Raw genomic sequence first — 21,652 nt, 5'->3', positions numbered from 1 at the left:
TGGTTTCTGCCTCACCACAGGCCCGAAAGCAATGGAACAGACTACTCATGGGCTGAGACCTCCGAAACAGTGAGCAGACACAAATCCCCCTAAGTTCTTTTCCCAGGAATTTCCTTACAGCAGGACTTGACTAACTGCATAATGTGTGAATTTATTTCTTCTTATTTTTTCTCTTTTTAAAACAGGGTATCATTGTATACCAGGCTGGCCTCTCACTCACTGCAGAGCTGAGGATAATGTTGCACTTCTGATCCTCCTGCCTCCACTTGCAGAGTGCTGGAAATACAAGTGTGTGTTATCACACTCTGATTAGGTGTTGAGGATGGAGCCCAGGGCTTCATGCATGCTAGGCAGGCACTCTGTTATCTGAGCTACGGTTTTTTGCAGTTAGCAAACTTGTTTCTTAAAACAAAAGCTTGTTCAATCATTATTTATCTGATTCTAATTTAACAACCCCCTTTGTGGGCCATTTAGAGTATTTTAGTTGCTTTTGTAGTTCAGAGAGAAGCCAGATGAATATGAGGGAAAAAACACTGAAAATATGAACACTTAACAAAAATGCTTTATTGAGACAGGGCTTCTCTGTGTAATAGCTCTGGCTATCTTGTACTCACTCTGTGGACCAGGCTGGCATTGAACTCACTGAGATCCACTTACCTCTTCCTCCTAAATCCTGGGATTAAAGGTGTGTACCACCACCACCTGGCCAAAAACGCTTTTTAAGGGAGCTGGAGAGATGACTCAGAGGCTAAAAGCATTGGCTGTTCTTCCAAAGGACCTAGGTTCAATTCCCAGCACCCACACGGCAGCTCACAATTGTCTATAACTCCAGTTCCAGGGGTTCTGACACCCTCACACAGACATAAAAATGAAATCTAAAAACACCAATGAACATAAAATAAGAATAAATAAATCATTTTAAAAAGACACAGAAAGATGCCAAGGTATCTTGCTTTATGCAAGAATAACAAATCAGAAATTATTAAGGGATCAACATTCATCTTCAACCAATTATATTTAAGTCAACAGTTATCTATTGGATAGCTACTGTTTAATGTCAGATACTGGGGACTCAACAGCAGGCACTGACCTAGGACTTCGGAACAAGGAGAGAGCAGCCCAGGCAGGCACATCTCGGTTCATAAAGGCTTTGTCTAAGCAGCCACGGAGGAAGCACAGGAATGGCTTTCTGTTCGCCATGCGACCCAGCCACGCCACCTTGAGATGGCTCCATGTTTCAGGCTCAGTGAAGGCCTCCTTCAAGTTCACGTCCAGCACAGATGTCTCACCTGACGTGCCACGTGAAGATCATGCAGGAAAGCTCTCTATCTCCTGGCTCCACCCCTTCCAGTTAGCTTGAAACTTTTTTGCTCACTCAGCTGTAACTTCCATCCAGAGTTTTTGTGTTTTTTTTCTTTTTTCCATATGACTGGCCCCAGAACCTACAAAGCAAGTCGTCAGGATAAGAACCACCTACCAAGCCTTGAGATCGTTGGGCAAGATGCCCCTCTCTTGTGGTGTCCTCCAGTCTGGGAAGTCCTTCCCTGAACAGAAGAGCCTGCAGGCTCCATGTTGCTTCCTCAAGCCCAGCACATGCTCAGACCTCCTATCAGAGTACCCAAGAACAGATGGCCCACAGCATGGGGGCCATGAGGCCCAGACCTCTGAGGACAAATTGTGCTGGTGACACTGGGAATGGCTCTGCAGCTTCCACAGGTTTGCGGGAGGCGGTGGGGACAGCTCTAGTTGAGCAAACCTAATACCATCCTTTCCAGCACAGAGCCCCCCCCCCCCCCCGCCTCTCTCTCTCTCTCTTATAGCTGTCCTCCTGGGAGTCTGGCTGGCCTGCGGTTTTGTTCCATCTGGTCTAAGATAAGGCTGAGTTGGGAATTAACCAATGATTTCAAGGATGAACCCTTCAGATGTCAGGACACCCTTCAACAGACTTTCGTTACATCCTGCCAAATTTGTTCCTAGAGGACTCAGCTCATTCTCTGTATCTTTTCTGGTTGAGTTTTGGGATTCGATTTTTATGGAATTGTAGGAAGGAAAACATATGGCATGTCATTCCCAGGCACGGCCGTGGCAGTACCTCCACAATCAGACATCAGTCTTACCAGAGCATGGGATAAACACAGGCTGTGTTGGGTTAATACTGTCAACCTGATGGGATCTGGAATCTCTCAGGAGACAAGCCTCTGGGCACGTCGTGCAGAATCTATCAGTTCAAGGTCAGCCTGGTCTATATAGTGAGTTCCAGGCCAGTTAGGGACACGCAGTGAAACCCTATCTCCAAAACAAACAAGGATTTATTGAGAAATTTATAAATTTTATAAATTAAATATTCTCCCCTATAGATAAGCATGGGGGGGGGTCTTCCTTGGCTTGCTTTTCCTTGATGTTGCTCAATCCCTTCTTTGTCCTGTAATAGCACTTATCACATGGTGCTAGGATTGTTAAACCTGTCCTCATTAATAGTGAAATAATTACAGACACTGTGACTGTAATCTGAGAAAACGTGGAACCCATAGCCCCAACCAGAAATAGGAATTAAATTCTAGTTGACTAGACTAACTAGTTTATTAAAATACAGGGCTAGCAGGGCATGATGGCCATTGCATTTAATCTCAGGAGGCAGAATCAGGCAGATGCCTGTGAGTTTGAAGCTAGCATGGTCTACATAGTGAGTTCCAGGCCAGTCATGGGCTAAATAGTGAGGGTCCCAACCTAAAAAAAAAAAAAAAAAAAAAAAAAAAAAAAAAAAGAAGAAAGAAAAAGAAAAAGAAAAGAAAAAGAAATACAGGAACTGGCCTGGAAACATTTGCCTGGATATACGAGACTCCCAGGTTCCATCCCTAGCACTTCAAAGAAAGGATAGAGGAGAGAGATGAGGAGACGGACGAGAGAGAGAGAGAGAGAGAACGAGAACAAGAAGCTGAAGCGCATCACTGTGTGTCAGTTTGACAACTTCAGAGTAGATATTCTACAAGACATTGGGTCAGTCTTCCCCATGAGTTGATATCATGGAGAAAAGAGAACAAAGATCAGCCTAGATGTAAAAGACACACGGAAGAAATAAAATTTGTTGAGTTGTCCTTGATTTAAATCCTCGTTAAAACTAGCAACACTGAAGAAATCTGAACAGGGGCTAACTATTAGGAGCCTACTGTGAAGGTTTTTTTAGCATTAAAGTTGTGTTTAATGCAAGAAAAAAATTCCTTGTTTTAAAGTTGGTCACAGTAACTCTCCCTGTAACTCCAGCAGTAGGGAGACTGAGACAAGATAACTGCCAGAGTGAGCCTCGATCACTGAGAAACATGATTCTTTAACAGGATTGAGTTGCTGCGTGCAGGGCTGCTAAATCACCAGCTGGTCTTGTCCTGCATACAGCCAGCCTGAGTTTGAATCTCCCCTCCACCAGTTAGCAGCTCAGTCACCTTGAGCAAGGTCACTTCTCGGAGCCTTCCTTTCTTCCTCTGTAAAACAGGCCAAAAGGTTGGACAACTGTAAAACCCTTAGTGCGGTGTCTGGGTAGAGAGTAAGCAAACCATGTGGTTAATAGATTGCAGTTCATTCCCTTCTGCTGTTGGAAGCCCTTTAGGAGGGGTAAAGTCAGAAAACGGCAGTTTCAAATAGAGCTATCTCCAAACACTACTTGTGAAAAGGGTTAAATGGACCTCTTATCTAAACTAAGAGGTGCTTTCGCAAGATTGAGAAGTGTATGATGGTAGGGTCTTTGGCCGATAACTGGCCAGCTGAGTACTCTGGGGGTACGACCCACTTACCCCTGTTTCTCCCCGCATCCTTCACTCCCTGGGGCCCTCGGGGAGGACCTACAGCTGAGAGGAGGAGGAAAGAGCCCCGGGATCCCCTTGCCCCTCCCCCTGCACCCAGTGAGTAATGACATCGCGGGGAGGGGGAGGATGGGAGAGGGGCAGGCTCCGTGAGGCCATGTGATGCTGGGGCGCCAGCGAGCCGCCGCCGAGCCGCCTCCTTCCTCCTCCGATCGCGGGGCTGTCATGCGACCCCCAACAACCTGACCCCCACCAACTGCAGACTGGTGGCCCATCTCGGCGCTGGAAAGCGATGCAGCCAAGCCGGTGGGAGGCCTCCGACGCGCCCGAGGCGTCCAGCCCCGCCCATTGGCCCAAGGAGAGCCTAGTTCTGTACCACTGGACCCAGTCCCTTCAGTTTCGCAGAAGGTAGAGGGGGCTCAGGGTGCGGACTGGAGGCTGGAGGGGACCCGCCGCGAGGGGCAGGTGGCACGGGGGACTGTCCTGCCCGGCCGCAGAGCCCAGCCCCAATTCCAGGAGCGCCTCCTTAGGCCTCGTTCCCTCCTGGGGACACCTAAACAGAGACAAAGGCCGGGGACAGACCGGCCCTGCCGGCAGACGGCCTGATGGGGCTGAACCGAGGAAGCCTCACTTTGTGCCAGCCTTCCCTCCCACCCGCTGTTCCAGAGCCGTGAGCCCCCAGTGCATAGCTCCCAGACCCTCGGTTCTGGCGGGGGTCTTCTTTAGTCTGGGGCTTGGAAAGTCTCTCCCTAGACGTCACCCTTTTCTCTTGAGCTGAGAAGGAAGGAGTTAATCCATCTCCTCAGAGCAGCTGGCTTGCCCATCAGATCTGTGTTTTGCTCTTAAAGGCACAGACTGACTCTGGTCCCTTCGACCCTTTCCCGACTTGCTGAGGTCGGAATAGTTGAAAGTACACCCTAGTGCTATCATTGGGTTTCCCGCTTTGTGGGAGTGAGACCAGACACTCGCCCCAGCTGCCTCCCAGGGACTCCGTTCCTCACCCTGAGTAGCAGTCCAGCCTGTAGCTTGCGGGTTCAGCACCATGGCCAGAGTCTAGAGCAGGGTCCCGCTAGGGCCAAGGCAGAGCTGTAATCTGACTACCCAGCTCTTCCTAGTCCTCTCATTCCATACATTTATTTTACACATGGGGTTGGGAGGTTGCTGAAGATAAGTGCTTTGAAAACCACACTTGGATTTGTGTTTTGGCCCAGACTCAGTTTTATAACCTGGAAAATGGGATAGTGATAACGGTAATGATAGCCACCAGGAACTTTAGCCCCTCGGTAGAGTTGCTGGAAGGGCTGTTTAAGGGGTGACACAACAGTATTCTGGGCTGGCTCTACTCACACCCCACTGAGCCCTGAAGTCACTTTGTGATCCTGGTAAGACACAGCCTGCTTGATTCTGCCCCCGATGGCTTGGTTGGTCTAGAGGCCCACCGAGGTGATGCTGAGAAGGTTGGGCCACTCATCACTGACTGGTCACTCAGTTTAGAGTCTGAGGCCAGGCAGAGTCTAGTGAGAAAGTGATCTTCTTTGCTGGCCCACCATGGACTTTGGATGCCCCTGTTTGCCTTCCAATACTCAGTGTTTCTGATCTTTAAAATGGGATGTGCGTGGCCACTTCTACAGAGGGCTACTGTGAAGATGAAGTTAAGACTGCACAGTGTTGACGCTGCTGTCTGGGGAAGGATGGAGGGTCTGCTATTAAGGGTGTGAGGATTCATTAAAGTGTGAGGAAATTGGAGATGGGGGTCAGCTCCATGGCAGGGCTTGTGCTTAGCAGGCATGAGGCCCTGGACATTGAAGAAAAGTAAAATAATACTAGATAAAGAAAAGTCAAGTTAGCCAAGGTCATTGTGAGACTTGTCCATAGCATTTTGCATGTGCTTTACCAAGCACCTACTTGCTTGTTGAGCATGTCCTGGGTTGTAGACAGCACTGGGGATTTGGAGACAGGTCAGACTGACCTCCAGATCCCAGAACCTCCCTAAGCCAGACCTTCAGGAAGCAGGCCTCGATGATTGGGACACAATGTGGGGCACGGAGAGGCATCCCCCTTCTGCTTCTTGAGAGGGTCTCCTGCTCTTCCCTCACTATTCGGGACTGAGCACAGGGCATTGGTGGGCCGGAATTAGGGAAGGGAGTGCTCACATCAGCACTCCTTTAGGCTAAGCGTCTTTCACGCTAGCCTAGGCATTCCCCTCCTTTGCCAGGGTAGAGGCATTGCAGCCTGAAAGCAGCACACAGGAAAAGGATGGGCTCAGCGATCATATGGCTTGTTCATCTCTCAGCTGCTCACCCGCTGAATGACTCTGGGCAAGTCACTTCCCCTGACTGTGATCCAGCACCCTCGTCTGCAAGCAGGACCCTCTCTCTAGCCCCTGTAGATTTCCTGGAGGATTTCCAGAACACAAGCGTGTGTTAAGGGTCCGGTGTGCAGTAGAAACTCAGCAGGTGCATTCCATTGGCCCTTTGGCCCTGAAGCCATGGTTGCAACAGACTCTCCCCACAGGTGCCTCTGGGAAAGCTGTCCTTGGGGGTACCAAGCTGTTACTTACAGAAGTGATGGCAACCCCTGTGGGCACTGAGGACTGTAGCAAATGCCAAGGGCATCAAGACCATGTAGGAGCCCGAAGCATAAACAGCTGGACTGCCCATGACTAGCAGGATAATTAGCATGCATTACTTTGCCTCTGCTATCTCAGTTATGCATTTGGTAAACTGGGGGTAAAAGTCATTGAAAGGGGGAAGTGCATGGACTTTTGGGCATCACCTATAAAGCATGTGCCAAGGATGCTTGACTGCTATGCCAGATTCGAGGTTCTTGTACCTCTCAGCCACATGGCCCTGTGGGTCTTATAACCTCTCTGGGTTTCAATTTGTTTGGTCTTCTGTGGACAACAATAGCACCTCTGTATGACGGTGTGAGGACTGAAAGATGTTATGCATGGTCACACATGGAGCGCCTGCCTTACACAGCTGCACGCTGACAGGGAATATTCAGGCACGGTCATGAGTGATGGTTGGAGGCCAAGGGGCTTGGGAGAAGCTGTGACTGCATATGGGGAATGTGAGCGTGTCTCCTGAGGATGTTCCTTCTCCAGCTTCCTCTGCTTCTCAAAACAGGAGGGAGGCTGAGAGGGGCAAAAATCAGGGAGTCAGAGGACCACAGTTTCACTAACTGTAAATGCTCTTGGTTCTCTGTGGTCCTCAGTTTCCTCAATAGGAAAAAAAAAGTAGAAGCTACAACCTGCCAGGATCCCTCTTTCGCCATGCAGAAAGAATAGCCTTTCCCTTCCCAGTAGCCTCTGCCTCTCTCTCTCTCTCTCTCTCTCTCTCTCTCTCTCTCTCTCTATCTATCTATCTCTCTTACACACACACACACATGCATGTGCACACAAAACACACTGTCCTTATACCTGCCATTTAAAAAAAAAAAAAAAGAACTAAGCTACTTGCTACTGAGTAGCTTTGCCAGGTCACTCATAGTCTCTGGGCTTGTCTCCTTTTGTAAAGTTTGTATATTGACAGTGCTGGAGTATTCATGGGTGCTAGTACCACATCCCTGAGTATCTGTAGGAAGCATGTGGTTTAGTCCACAAAAGGCTCTCAGTACCGCACCTGGAACAGCAGAAGGGCTGTAAAAGAGTGCCCTGGTGGTGATTTTGCTGTTTCTATGAAAGTGAATCTCAACCCATCCTGGCCCCTACAACATACCTGATTCAAGATTCCTCCTCTCCATCCTCATGGGCCCTGTCACTGTCCTGCCTGCACCTATAACAAACCTGTGTCACCAGACAGTAGTGGCGCATGCCTTTAATCCCAGCACTCGGGAGACAGAGGCAGGCAGATCTCTGAGCTCGAGGTCAGCCTGGTCTACAGAGTGAGTTCCAGGACAGCCAGGGATACACAGTAAAACCTTGTCTCAAAAAAAAAAAAAAAAAAAAAAAAAAAAAAAAAAAAAAAAAAAAAAAAAAACCTGTATGCCAGCCTTCAGCTCCCAAGGTTAGAAGTCTTAGGTCTGGCAGGAACCAGTCCTGACACCAGGCAAGAACTGTAAGGGGCAACTGACCCCCTTGCCTTTCAAACTCCTGGGCACTCCCTACCAACTCTCCTGCTGCATGCTCTGCTCCAGCACCCACAATAGCACCCTACTCCCTCCAGGAGAGACCCAGCGTCCTCACAATGGCCCCAAGGGTCCTAACCTGGTAGAGAATCAGGAGTGGGAAGTTACAGAAAGCCCACGGACCCTTCTCAGCATAAGGTTTTCAGTTGAATAATGTGCCACACTGAGATTATTAGAGCAGACAGGGAACCGGTCATTTTCAAGGTCAGCTCTGGAAATAGTTTAATACCACTGTTCCATGAAATGACGTGTCTTTCTGCACTAGCCCACCATCTAACACAATCTGGCGGCAAGTCGTGTTCAAGTCCCAGTGACTATATACATAGTTTGAGTAACCACAACTGTGGAGCCACGCCCACACTAGACTTTATTGCCCACATCCTTGAAGAGAGGACAACTACAGCAGCCGGGTAGTTTCCATCACTGAAAAGAGACATGTCATTCCTGTCTTCATGGACTCCCCGTATTTATTTGCACATGTCTGGGAGTCTTCATTAAACCCCCAGTACCTAATCCCTCTTGTCCTCCATTCCTGGTCCTCACCCACCCATACTGACTTCCCATTGATTCAGATGTGTCCCTACTGCTCTGCTTCATCCTCTACGATGGCTGCTCCTTCTCCAGAGCTCCCTTGCCCAGGACCTCGTGTGGCCCATCCCATTGCCCTGTTGGAGTTTAATTGAGATGCTCCATCCTCACAGGCCTGCCGGACACACCGTCCTGTTGGAAGCTGTACCTGTGGTGCTGCCCTGGTGTCTTAGCATCTTCCCTCCATCTATCCTGCAGGAGCATCATAGCAGAACAGGGGTCTGTTACGTTCACTGCAAGGAATCCAGCTCTCAGCGCAAGGCCTGCCTCGTGGGTGCTCAATGAACGTATAGGAAAGTGATGAGTTTGTAAGCTACTGGTGTCTGGTGTAGCGCAGTGGCACACACCCGTAACCCCAGCATGGAGGGTGGAAGTTCAAGGTCATCCTTGGCTTTCTAAGGAGGTAGATGCCAGCCTGGGCTAGAGGCCTTGTCTCAAAATAAAAGAAGTATTTACTTCGGTAAGCTGGCAGCTGTTCATAAATAGTATTAAAGGGAGGGGACATTGGAAATATAAATAAGGCTCAGAGACTCTGAGTGGCTTTCACAAAGTCACACAGCAACTGTATTACTGGGTAGAAAAGCTAACCCAGATCATCACAACCACCCACTGTGAGCCCCCCCAATGACCACCCACTCTGAGACACCCCAACGTAGCACTAGGAAACTTTCCAGGTACCCACAAAGGAGATAGCTTCCCCAGAGATGTTCATACAGAGTGGTGACCCCCTGGGTCTCTAGCCAAGTCTCCAGGAGACTGAGTGACAAATGGCTGTGGTGGCTTTGTGCCCTTCCCTTGGGCCTAGGTTCCTTCCCCTGCAGGATGGCACACGGCTCTGGCCTTCAGCTCCGCTAAAGGTGAAAGTCTCCTTGGCCGTCTGCCAGAGTGACCCGAGGCAGCTCCAATCAGGGCTACTGTGTCACTAAAGATAGTCCGAGGCAGAAGCCCATACCTGACTCCCTCAAGGGAGCCTCAGGGCACAGCCCAGAGTGTGGCTTCTGGGGAAAGGTGCCCTGACAGGGCAGAAGGCCAAGGGCAAGGATAAAGGCCTGGTTTGGGCTTCTTTCCAGTCACTGGAAAGTCCCAGGTTGACCAGAGACTCCCTCCCCAGCTTGGCAGAGCTGAAGGTCACTGGGATACACAGGAAGAAGGGACCAGGTATTTGTTCTTGCCCAGCTCCACCTCAATGGTTAGGAGCTTCTACACAGTACAGCATCCCCCCCCAGACACACATGGGCTCATATATGCACATACACATACCCTGCCCATGAACACACACACACACACACACAACCAGGCCAAGTACACACACTTCCTCATCACTCACACAAGCACACTATACACATGCACACACAGCTGCCCACTCATACTTGCACACCCACATGCCTAGAGCAAACAGATGCTGCTCCAGGCTGTTCGCTCTGCAATGGTTCCTCCTGCAGAACCTGAAACTCCTCCCATTACCCCAGAGGGAGGTGGTGGGAGGGAGGGAAAGAAGAAGGGGGGAGGGGGGCCCAGAAAGGGTCAGTGACAGCTGAGGCCACCCAGCAGAGCCAGGAAGATGAACTGGGTCCCTATGTCTAACCCAGTTCTAGAAGGCAGCCACCCCTTATAGAAGTAGCTTTGGGCCAATGGAGCAAATGAAGGTGTGGTAAGTGGTGGAAGTTCAAAGGTGAATCTCCTCTCTCTCTGCACAGCCACCAGACAGAAGGAAGGGTATCCACATTAGCTGTGAGTGTGGGCCATGAAGGGCTCTAGGGTATCAAGTGGGGGTGCAGTGTGTGTGTGTGTGTGTGTGTGTGTGTGTGTGTGTGTGTGTGTGTATGTGTGTGTGCGTGTGTGGGATATGTGTGTGTCCATATTAGGACCATGAATTAACTGTGCTAGGATTCTGTCCACACCTTACAGACTATATCCTTACCAAATTATACCCTATCAGAGATGAGTGGTCAGCTGGGTGGTGGTGGTACACACCTTTAATCCCAAGGAGGCAGAGGCATTCAGATCTCCCTGAGTTTAAGGCCAGCCCGGTCTATAGAGTGAGTTCCAGGACAGCCAGGACCACACAGAGATCAGAGTGGTCAAATCCCACAAGCATCCAACAGGGCGAGGTTTTAGTCCCAAGTCTCTCTGTCTCCCAAACCTGGTGTCCTCGTTTTCTGTTGCTGTGATGAAAACAGAATTGACCAAAAGCAACTGGGGGAGGACAGGATTTATTTCAGCTTACAACTCTCAGGTAACAACCAGTCCCTCACTGACAGAAGTCAGGGCAGGAACGCAAGCAAGGAGGCCCCTTAGAGGCAAGGCCTGGAGCAGAGGCCATAGAGGGGAGCTGCTTACTGGCTTGCTCCCAATGACTTGCTCAACCTGCTTTCTTATACCATCCAGATCACCTGGCCAGGGTATCACAGGGATGTGGGTCCCCCTCCCCCCAATCATAATCAAGAAAATGCGCTACAGACTTGTCTACAGCCGGTTCTTACGGAGGCATTTTCTCGGATTCTCAATTGAGAGTTCCTCTTCCCAGATTAGACCAGAGAATATCTGGTCTAATCCCAGTATCTAAGACACATCCTCCACAATGTACTAGAGCATCATACAGGATGGAGCCTTCGCTCCTCCCACAGCCCTCTGAGGCAACACAGTAAGACTCCCTACAGCAGGAGACTCCCAGGAGTAAGGGGGCATTTAAAGCCTCCTTCTGGGTAGAAACAGACACAGCAAGTCCGTGATTCTGCCCCTAGGCCACTCTTCTAGTACCTGGAGGCTCGGAGGGGTGGGGGTGCTCAGCCCAGGACTTATCTCTGGTGGAGTGGAGATGAAGGGCCTCTTCCTCTTTTGGGGGTGGCCTCCTGGCCCTGGACTGGAACCAAAAGAGGGGAGGGCAGGAATGGATTGCCACCATCCCCTTTCCAACAATCTAGGACAAGACCATCCTCCTTCTGAGTCTTACCCCACATGTGAGGGCACCTGGACTACAAGAGCTTCAGGCATCTTCCAGTTCCCAGACACAGCCTGGGCCAGGAGTGTACCCAGCCACATTGGCCTCCTAGAGACATAAGGGAAGATTCAAGATAGGTTAGCCCCATCAACTCCCTAAAGGAAACCTTGAGAAAGAGGGCCCTGGTCTAGAGCCATTACATCCAATTCATAAGCTGGCTATTAAGTGACTGTGTGACGTGGGTCACGAAGCTGACCCTCCCGTGTCTTTAGCTGCCCCCTTGTTCTGCCCTTTTCTGGTTATTGTTGCCAACATGCCACCAGACAATGGAGATGGGATGGTGTCTGATGGTGTGGACATGGGCACATTTTCTTCTACCTTGCTTTGTTCCCCAGACCAACTGAGACATTTAGCTCTTGGTTATAATGGCACTTGGAATTTCTGTGAATTTCCTGGCCAGATCTACCCCTGAGTGTCTGCATCATGGCAACAATAAACATGAATTGAGCACCATCTGTGTGCTAGACACAAACTTGGAACTATTAATACTTTCATTTGGCCCTAGGGGCTTAGGCAGTCTGCCCACATCTGCACAGCTGGAACTCCAGCTTGACATGATAGCCCCATGGCCGCCAGGCAGCACGGCCCTGTGTATCAGCCTAGGGCTGCATTTCTCTCCAACTCCCAAGTACGTGACCCTGAGCCACAGCCCCCTACCCAAGTGCCCAAGAATGAGTTGCAAGCAAGTGTCCCCTCTTGTGTGTGACCTCTGACCTCCTTTCCTGCACGCCTCCCTCACCCGGGCAGAGTGTCCCCTGTGTCCACCCGCCTTCCCCCCGCTCTGACCCTGGCGCCTGCAGGTGCGGCTGGTGATCGCCGAGAAGGGCCTGGCCTGCGAAGAGAGGGATGTCAGCCTGCCCCAGAGTGAGCATAAGGAGCCCTGGTTCATGCGGCTCAACCTGGGTGAGGAGGTGCCCGTCATTATCCACCGGGACAACATTATCAGTGACTACGACCAGATCATTGACTACGTGGAACGCACCTTCACGGGAGGTATGCTGTGTCCCATAGGTGTGGACGGGGTGTGCCACAGCAATCCCTTGGTCTCAGACACCATCTTTGAACCTAAGCAAGCCACTGAGTCATGGGCAGGACTCAGCGTTCCCCCAAGAAATCACAGGCTACTGTCGGGACTTAGATGCCCCCAGAACCACACACCTCTTCCAGGCATCCCCGGGAAGGGCATGGCCCAGACAACCCAGGACAGTTGGGATATAGCCCCCTTCCTCTTCCCAGGACCTCTTTCAGGTTCAGGTTCAGCCCTGGCCCTCAGGATTACCTCAGGCTCCCATAGATAGGATCAAATTTCTCAGGGTCCCCTACCCTGCAACCTTCTAAGCATAGCCAGGTCCAGACTCCCAGAAGCCCCATGGGTATGCTCTCAGGCAACTTGGAACCCTGAAGATAACACAAGACACCCCAGAACTTCCATTACCTCTCCCTCCCTTTGACCTCTAAGGCTCAGGTGCCAGCTGCCTATGGCAGAGGTTCAGGCAGCTGGGACAGTGAGCCTGGAGCCCAGGCTTGTACTATTTTTAATAACAAGAATTTGCATGTAGGACATGGTAGCACATGCTTGTAATTCAAGCACTTAGGAGGGGTAGGTGAAAGCTGGAGGATCAGAAGTTCAAGGCCAGGCTCAGTTACATAGCTGAGTTGGAGGCAACACTGGACTACATGAGACCCATCTCAACTCAAAACAACATTTTATTTTTTGAGATGGGGTCTCACTATGTAGCTCTATCTGGTCTAGAACTCACTATGCAGACCAGGTTGGCCTGGAACTCATAGAGATCTCCCTGCCTCTGCCTCACAGGTGCTGGGATTAAAGGTGTGTGCCATGAAATCCAATTTCAAAACAACTTAAAAAAACAGAATAAAAAACTTCTGGGCATGGTGGCACATGTGTATGCCCTGTCCTCCCAGTACTTAGGAGGCGGAGGCATGAGAATCTCCAGTTAGAGGCAACCATCTGGGATACATACTGAGATTCCATCTCAAAAAAAAAAAGCATAAATGTGAATAATATTTGCCAAGTTGAGGGGGTTTGAGTTCTAAGCGTCCAGCTTTTCAAGCCATGGTAAGCGGGCAGCATTTGGGCACATTCCTCTACCCAGCTACTATCTGGCACCGGGAAGTGCTGAACCCATGAGGGACAGACTAGTGAAGCCCAGAGTAGCACTGGGTCATGAGGATTCCTCATAGCCAGTGGCTGAGTCCCAGAAGGATAGGTCGGGGATTTCTGAGCATGACATTTGGGGCTCTGGGATCCTATGGGTAGAGGCTGGCATGGACCCTGCTCCAGCCCTTGGTGGTATCCACAGAGCATGTGGTGGCTTTGATGCCCGAGGTGGGAAGCCCACAACACGCCCGAGTGCTGCAGTACCGGGAGCTGCTGGATGCACTGCCCATGGACGCCTACACCCACGGCTGCATCCTGCATCCGGAACTCACTACGGATTCCATGATCCCCAAGTACGCCACGGCCGAGATCCGCAGTGAGTGCTGCCCAACAAGGCCCTCCATTCGCCTTCCTCTGCTTGCTTCTTTCCTTAAGGAAGGTCCTCCCTCCTCCCCTCTTGCTTCCACCCCTGGGTCTCACTAGTCATTCTTCCCCTCCCTCCCTCTCTCCCTCTTGTCTTTCCTCCCTGTGTACCCCCACCCCCGCCTGCCACCCATTCAGATAACTGCTCAGATGGCCCACCAGTGGCTCTTCTCTCAGGCCTGTGAGACCTCCTGGGAAGTCCCAGCTGCAGACATCTGAGGTCAAGGGGACGGGCCCCACATGGATAGAACCCTGAGTGACATCAGGGTTAAAGTTTCCATAGAAGGCTGACCAGGCATGGCAAGACACCCAGTAGGTCTCTGTTTTCTGATCCAAGGTCACCCATGTAGTCTCCTAACTTCCAGCCTACCCATAATCAACGAATGGAATTAGATCCAGTCAGATTACCCATCAATAGTTTATTCATGGGTATTAGCATCTAGACTCTGCTAGAGCGTTTAGTGGCCCTGAAGGCAGAGGAGCCATGACCGTTTCTAATAGATCCTAGATGCTCAGTAAGTGGTCACTTCCTTTCCTTCCCATCCTCCTCTGGCCCACCGTTGTGCAAAGGTGGGGAAGGGTCAGGTTGTGGAACTCAGCCCTTGAGGAAGACTGAGGAGTTATCTCTATGCTGTCGCCCCCCAATTCAGTCAGCAATTTCAATGGGGTCCTGGGTAAGGATGCTAACGGATAAAGATAAACACAGCTTCTGCCACCTCAGGGTGACAGTTTCTGGGAGCAAAGACAAGGTCAGGTAATGACAGTGCAAGCTAAGGACGCTTGGACAGCCAGCGATGGGGTGGGGGGCAGTGAGGGCACTTGGTACCAGATGCCAAAAAGGTTCATGCCTTGAAGATTACCCCAAGGCAACACTTGAACACCAAGAAGTGTATACAAATTTCTCACCACAGCGCAGTGGGAACCATCATTGGGAACTACCTTGGTGTCTATGAATTGGAGGTGGAGTAAATTCAGCATGAAGCTGTTATACTGAAAAATAATAGGAACATGGAATGTTCTCAAAAATTTATGCTAATGAGTGGCAAAAAGAGGAGAGGACCAAACATGTAGCGTGCCATCTGCTCTAGCAAGTACTAAAGGATGCCCCTGGGCTCTTGGTGCAAGGATGTTTCTACAGTAGTGCTAGTCTCCAGGGAGCAGAGCCGAGAGTCTGAAGATAGAGAAGTAATTATGGGTTGGTTTTATTTGGGGGTTTTTGAGGCAGTCTCATATAGCCCAATCTGACCTCAAACTCACAAGGTAGCTGAGGATGACCTTGAACTTCTGATCCTCCTGCCTCCAAGAGCTTGGATTACAGATGTGTTCATCGCCCACCTGACTAGAGGTTTACATTGATTGCACATCTTTTACCTTTGCTTGAGTTTATAACCTGTCTGTATAACCTGTACACAAATAAATTAGTTAAAAAATTAAATATGCATCCAGTATCAGGATCAGGACAACACAGAGGTCCCAGGGTCACAGAAGATGTTGGTCCTAGGACCTGGAATTGTGGCAACATCCAAGAACGAGCGGGAAAAGGAGGGGGAAGATCATGTCAGGGTGTGGGGTGGGACAGGTGTATCGCATGGAGAGCCAAAGGCAGGTGATAGGGCAGGCTGGAGCATGGGGCAGGGCAGGGTCTCATGTGACTCTGATGAGCAGGCTTGGAGGAGGGGGGTCACTTTATGGAGAAACAGCTAAGGGCCTTGGCATGAGCAGCTCTGCACTTCCCAGAGATGGAGTCCTAAGAGAGGAGATGTGAGGCCCTGGCGAGCATTCAAGTGAGTGGCCTGGTGGGCTGTGGGCACTGCCCCCATCTTGTCCCCAGCCATCTCATAGGACCTGGAAGGCAGCAGGGTTCAGAGTGGGCCCAGTGTTCACCCCTTTGAGGAAGCACTGGGATCCCAGAGGGAAGGGGGAAAAGGGAAACCTCAAAGAGTGCAAAAGAACAAAGTCAGTCTGTAGTGACTGTGGATGTGTCTCCCATAGTCTAAAGACGGGCCCAAGTGTAGCCGGGGAGAGAGAGACTGACTTGACCTTCACATTCAGAAAACCTTGGTGAGCCGTTAATATAGCCTAGAGCTGGAAGAACTCGCAGTGTTTACTGGGACTGCATCAGGCCATGGTAGGAGGTAGGCGACCTCAGAGGACAGACACCTGACAGCTGCAGCTTCTCACACTCTTGACCACAGCTTCCTTTCTTCAACACTCAGTGAGTCCTGCTCGGGGCCAGGCCTGTGCTGGGCTTTCAGAGAACAGAGGTGAGCCTTATCTAGCTACAGCTGAGCCTGAGCTCAGAGGCCCTGAGGTAGATAAGCGCACCAACATCAAATTACCACACCTGGCAAACAATTTGAATTGTGCACTGCGCTGTGCAAGGGAGGCTTCCCACGGAGGCCGCAGATGAGCAGGCTGTGCTGTGGCAACCCCAGTTGGTAGGTTTGCATCTCCTGGCGGAAGTCTGCCAGAGCATATGCTGGAACAAAGGCTCTGAGGTCAGACCTGGATGACAAGGGGGCGCTTCATAGAAGGTCATAGGTTCATAGGTCAGCTAGATCAGGAAAGAGGCTTTCAAAACTAGAGAGCTTGGGGGTTGGAGAGATGGCTCAGTAGGTAAGAGCATGGGTTGCTTTTGCAAGGGACCCACATGGCAACTGAAATGGTAACTCCAGTTCCAGGGGCTCTGACACCCTCTTCAGGACTCTTAGAGTAATACACATGTACACAGACACATTCAGGTGAAACACCCATATAATATATATATTATATATTATATATATAATAGGGAAAGAAAGAGAATAGAGGACATGGTTGTTTCAGGAAATGGGATGTGGGCTAAGAGGTTTGGAGTAGCCTGATGCATAGGAAGTGATCTGAGTGACTGAGATGTACCCTGCAGGGACAGGGTTATGGGGGCAGCTCAGTGAGAGATAGAGCAGCTGAGAGAGAGCTGGATCCCAGGGTTCCTGAGGAAAGCTGAGAGCTGAGACATTACCTGGAGAGGCCCAGGATGAGCTGTAGACAGGGGCAGAAGCAGGAGTGTGTGCACAGAAGCCCTTGGGAAGAGGTGGGGTGACAGCAAGAAGGGTGGGGTGATGCAAACCTCTAGTCCAGCGCTTAGGAGACAGAGGCAGGAGGATCACCACAGGCTTGAGGCCAGCCTGGCCTCTACAGGAAGTTCTAGGCCAGCAAGGGCTACATAGGAAACCCTGTGAAACTCACCCAAGCAAGAGACTACAGGTGTCTGCTGAGAGATGGAGGGCTGAATGAGGCGTGCAAATGCGGAACTCTGAACGAGGCGTGTAAATGAGGAGGTCTGGACCAGGCTTGTAAATGGGGAGGTCTGGACCAGGTGTGTAAATATGAGGGTGCTGTAGGAAAAGCCTACAGGACCTGATTTGAGGAGAGGGGCTCTGAGGACACCTTCAGGCAGGGTTGGCTTCTTTTGAGGGAGGGAATTCTGGGAAGATGAGCAACTCTGGGTTTCAGGTTCTACAATCTCCAGCATTACCTACTCCTCTTCCTCCTCTTCTTCCTTCTCCTTCTTCTCCTCCTCCTGCTTGTGCTCCTCTTTCTCTTCCTCCTCCTCCTCTTCCTCCTACCCTCTCCCCTCAAAGCTACAGTGTCCTCTACAGCAAGGTTTACTGGCCCCTTGTACCCCAGGGAGGTGGCCCTTTCCTGGTCATGTAGGAAGGAGAGGCCCTGGGAAGCAGGGAGACAGGACCTTTTCTGTTCTGTTCCAGGACATTTAGCCAATGCCACCACAGACCTCATGAAACTGGACCATGAGGAGGAACCACAGCTCTCTGAGCCCTACCTTTCCAAGCAGAAGAAGCTTATGGTGAGCACCCTGCCTATGTCCCTACCTCCCACAGACAGGGACAGTTATGGTGAGAGCCCTGCCTATGTCCCCTCCCTTCTACTAGAAGAAGGTTCTAAATGGAGGATCAGTAGATGCTTTGACCTGGAAAAGGTACTGTTTTGATCCTCCAATCATGTTTTATCTACCATATCATGGCTGTTTGGCCATGGAAAGTCACTGTTCCCCCACCCCCACCCCGAGCCTCTGGATTATGTTGTCTCTGAAAGCAGAACCCTGAACACAGGTTCCTGCATCAGACAGTATGGGAAGAGTTCTCCAAAGACATGGGAAAGGTAGGGAAGGGGGTGGGGCTGAGCCTCACCTGACCCCTCAGAGAGCTCTGGGATGTAAAAGTCAACATATAGCTGGCCTTGCTTTAGTACCCTCGCATCAGCAGCCGTTGGCTATAGACTGCCTGATGGGATGGGGATCATCTTCCATGTGCTTCTAAACAAGACAGCTCCTCATTGGCAGAGAGCCATTCTCTGGGAAAAGAGCGTTGGTACTCCTAGCACACAGCAGTGGTAGCAGTGCTCCAGCCCCGTGCCAGGGAATGTGAGCAAGGTGGCCAAGCTCACTGGAATGGCTCAGTCCTGGATGAGGGTGTGCCGTAGTGGTGGGCCATGCCATACACTAGAGTGGGTATTTGAAGGCAGGGTAGACAGTCCTCCTCCACCTCTGGGTGTCATGACTCCTATGAGACCAGCTCATGCTTGAGCAGATTCCTGTTCTGCCTTTAGGCCAAGATCCTGGAGCACGATGATGTGAGCTACCTGAAGAAGATCCTTGCAGAGCTGGCTATGGTGCTTGACCAGATTGAGGCAGAGCTGGAGAAGAGGAAACTCGAGAATGAGGGTGGGTATCATATCAGGGGTAAAGGGCTCCACCTGCCTGCTTCCCCTGCCCACTCTGCCATCCTCCAGCCTCTTTCTCCCAGAGATCCCAGAGCCCTTCCAGGTGGTTAGGATCAGGATCTGGGGAGTCAGGCCGACCTAGGTTATAGGGCTGAGGTTATAGACCTTGATAAGTCCCTCCCTGCACCCAGACCTCTGTCTCCCATATATAAACAGAATCATTGGGACCCTGTGACATGAGAGACATTCAGAATACCCAGGGTGGGCATGTGTTGCTCCTGTGTGTGGAAAGGATGGTGTAGTGGCTGTCAGCACCCACGGTCTCACCTGGCCCTGCAGGGGATGTCTTAGGGCTTCCCCCTTGTACAGAGCAGGTCTCTGATCCTGACATACCAGCTTTGCCCCCACCTAGCCTGGTGTCCCCTCCACACCACTCTGCCCCAGTAACCAGTATCCCAAGTTCATTCTGAACTCACTTTGCAGCAAAGAACAACTTCAAACTTCTGATGCTCCTGCTCCCATCACTCAAATGCTGGGATTACAGGCCCGTTCTACCATGTCCATTTTATTCAGGGCAGGGGCTCAAACCCAGGGCCTAGTGCATGCTATTAATTGAGCTAGCCCTTTAGGGTTTTTTTTTAATGTACATTGGGGGTTTGCCTGCATGTATGTCTGTGTTTCTGGTATCAGATCCCCTAGAACCGGAGTTACAGACAGGTGTAGACTGCTGTGTGGATGCTGGGAATTGAACCTGGGTCCTCTGCAAAAGCATCCAGTGCTTTTAACCACTGGGCCATCTCTCCAGCCCTCAGCCCTTCAGTTTTAAATTGACAGTCTATGAAGCCCCCTGAAAAGACAGCAGAGGCCTATGGAGGAGATAAGTTGAGCCCATCACTTCTGCCCCAGGCAGAGGAGACAGCCAAGGCATAGGCCCTGAGATGAGAGCAGGTTTGACATGAGCATCTGCAAGGAGACCAGTTTGGTGGGTAAAGAGTCAAGGGGGAAGCAGAACCTGAGACCTAGAAGGAAGGGGGTGGAGCAGACCACACAGGTAGTACCACAGGGCTCTGCTCTGACCACGCGGCATCAGTTTTGACAGAATCCCACTTAGTTCACAACAGCATCCCTCTGGCTGCTGTGCTGAGGGTAGACTCCAGGCAAGGGGAACTATTTAAAACACTATGAAGATGTGGGTAGGAGAGAGTGGCTGTTCAGGCTGGGATGGTGGAAGCAGACACTGGAGTCTGGATGTATTCTAAAGATCAAGCTAATAAGACATACTGGCGCACTGACTGTGTGGGCAATAGGAGAGAGTGTTTGTGGCGGCACCAAGGCTCTGGTACCGAATAGAAGGATGGAAAGCCACTCTGGCACTGGGCGTGTGTGGTGGGCTTGGGAGCACCAATCCAGAATTCCCTGTTGGACATGTCTAATTTGGAAAGTGGAGGGACACTAGGTGAAGCTATCAGCCAACAGCTAGGTATGTGAATCTACAGTTTGGGGTACTGCAGCCTGTAATCGCAGCACTCTGGAGCTTGAGGCTATAGATCCTGTCTCCAAAATTAAAAATAAAAGAAAAAGGAAGAGAAAAAAAAAGAAAGGGCTGGGGAATGACATTTAGTTGGTAGAGAGCTTGCATAGCTTGCACAAAATTCTAGGTTTTGCTCCCACCCTTACCCCATCCCCACCCCTCAGCACTGCACAAACTTGGTGTGGTGGTATAAGTCTATAAATCCTAACACTCGGGTGAGGACAGGAGGATAAGTTCAAGGTTGTCTTCATTACATAGTGAATTAGAGGCCAGCCTGGGCTACATGAAACCTATTGAAAGAAAGAAAGGAAGGAAGGAGGGAGGGAGGGAGGGAGGGAGGGAGGGAGGAGGGAGGGAAGGAGGGAAGGAGGGAGGGAGAGAGGGAGGGAGGGAGGGAGGAGGGAGGGAGGTAGGGAGGGAGGAGGGAGGGAGGGAAGGAGGGAAGGAGGGAGGGAGAGAGATAGGGAGGGAGGGAGGGAAGGAGGGAGGAGGGAGGGAGGGAGGGAGGGAGGGAGGGAGGGAGGGAGGGAGGGAGGGAGGGAGGAAAAGAAAAAAGAAAAAGAAAGAAAGAAAAATAAGGTAGATCTTTGCCTTTCACAAGTGGGTTGACTTAAAGAGTGAGGGCAGCAGTAAGGCCATGGCAGCTACTGCTGATGAGGTTCAGGAAGGAATGGCCTCAGGAGACACGGGCAGGCAGATCAGAGCCAGGACTTGAGTGCCAGGTGTCCTCTACCTTTCCAGGGCAGAAATGCGAGCTGTGGCTCTGTGGCTGTGCCTTCACCCTGGCGGACGTCCTCCTGGGAGCTACCCTGCACCGCCTCAAGTTCCTGGGACTGTCCAAGAAATACTGGGAAGACGGCAGTCGGCCCAACCTTCAGTCTTTCTTTGAGAGGGTCCAGAGACGCTTCGCCTTCCGGAAAGTCCTGGGCGACATCCACACCACACTGCTCTCGGCTGTTATCCCCAATGCATTCCGACTGGTTAAGCGGAAGCCACCATCCTTCTTTGGGGCATCCTTCCTGATGGGCTCCTTGGGTGGGATGGGCTACTTTGCCTACTGGTACCTCAAGAAAAAATACATCTAGAGCTGGGCTGGGGCCTGGTGTGTGACTGGCGGTGTCTCTGTACTGTGTGCTTCCCAACTCCCTCTCAGTAATTCACTGTCCCATGAGCACTGGACAGGACGTCCTGCCCCTTCTTTCTAGTCATTGTATTGTCAGTGTGACAACATTTCATAGTTTAGAAGTAGACATTGCCAACGCCGTGATTTGAGGCCGCGGCTCTACCAGAGGAGAGAGAGAGAAAGCGAGAGAAAAGAAACCCAAATGCCTTTGCTTCTGATTCAA

General features: G+C 50.9%; 1 protein-coding gene across 1 annotated transcript; it reads left to right on the top strand.

The window, feature by feature from the left end:
• Window positions 1-1,501: 1,501 nt before the first annotated feature.
• Window positions 1,502-21,391, top strand: Gdap1l1 (ganglioside induced differentiation associated protein 1 like 1). Its single transcript, XM_042055117.1, is given in 11 exon segments — window positions 1,502-1,683; window positions 3,353-3,420; window positions 3,972-4,054; window positions 4,056-4,103; window positions 4,105-4,190; window positions 7,023-7,032; window positions 12,312-12,504; window positions 13,836-14,009; window positions 17,803-17,900; window positions 18,662-18,776; window positions 21,048-21,391. Coding segments are annotated over 11 exon segments (1,401 nt in total).
• The last annotated feature ends 261 nt before the right edge of the window (window positions 21,392-21,652 follow it).

This window comes from Arvicola amphibius, chromosome 5 (assembly GCF_903992535.2).
Source record: "Arvicola amphibius chromosome 5, mArvAmp1.2, whole genome shotgun sequence".
Taxonomy (NCBI): Eukaryota; Metazoa; Chordata; class Mammalia; order Rodentia; family Cricetidae; genus Arvicola; species Arvicola amphibius.
This window is presented reverse-complemented; position numbering and strand designations above follow the sequence as displayed.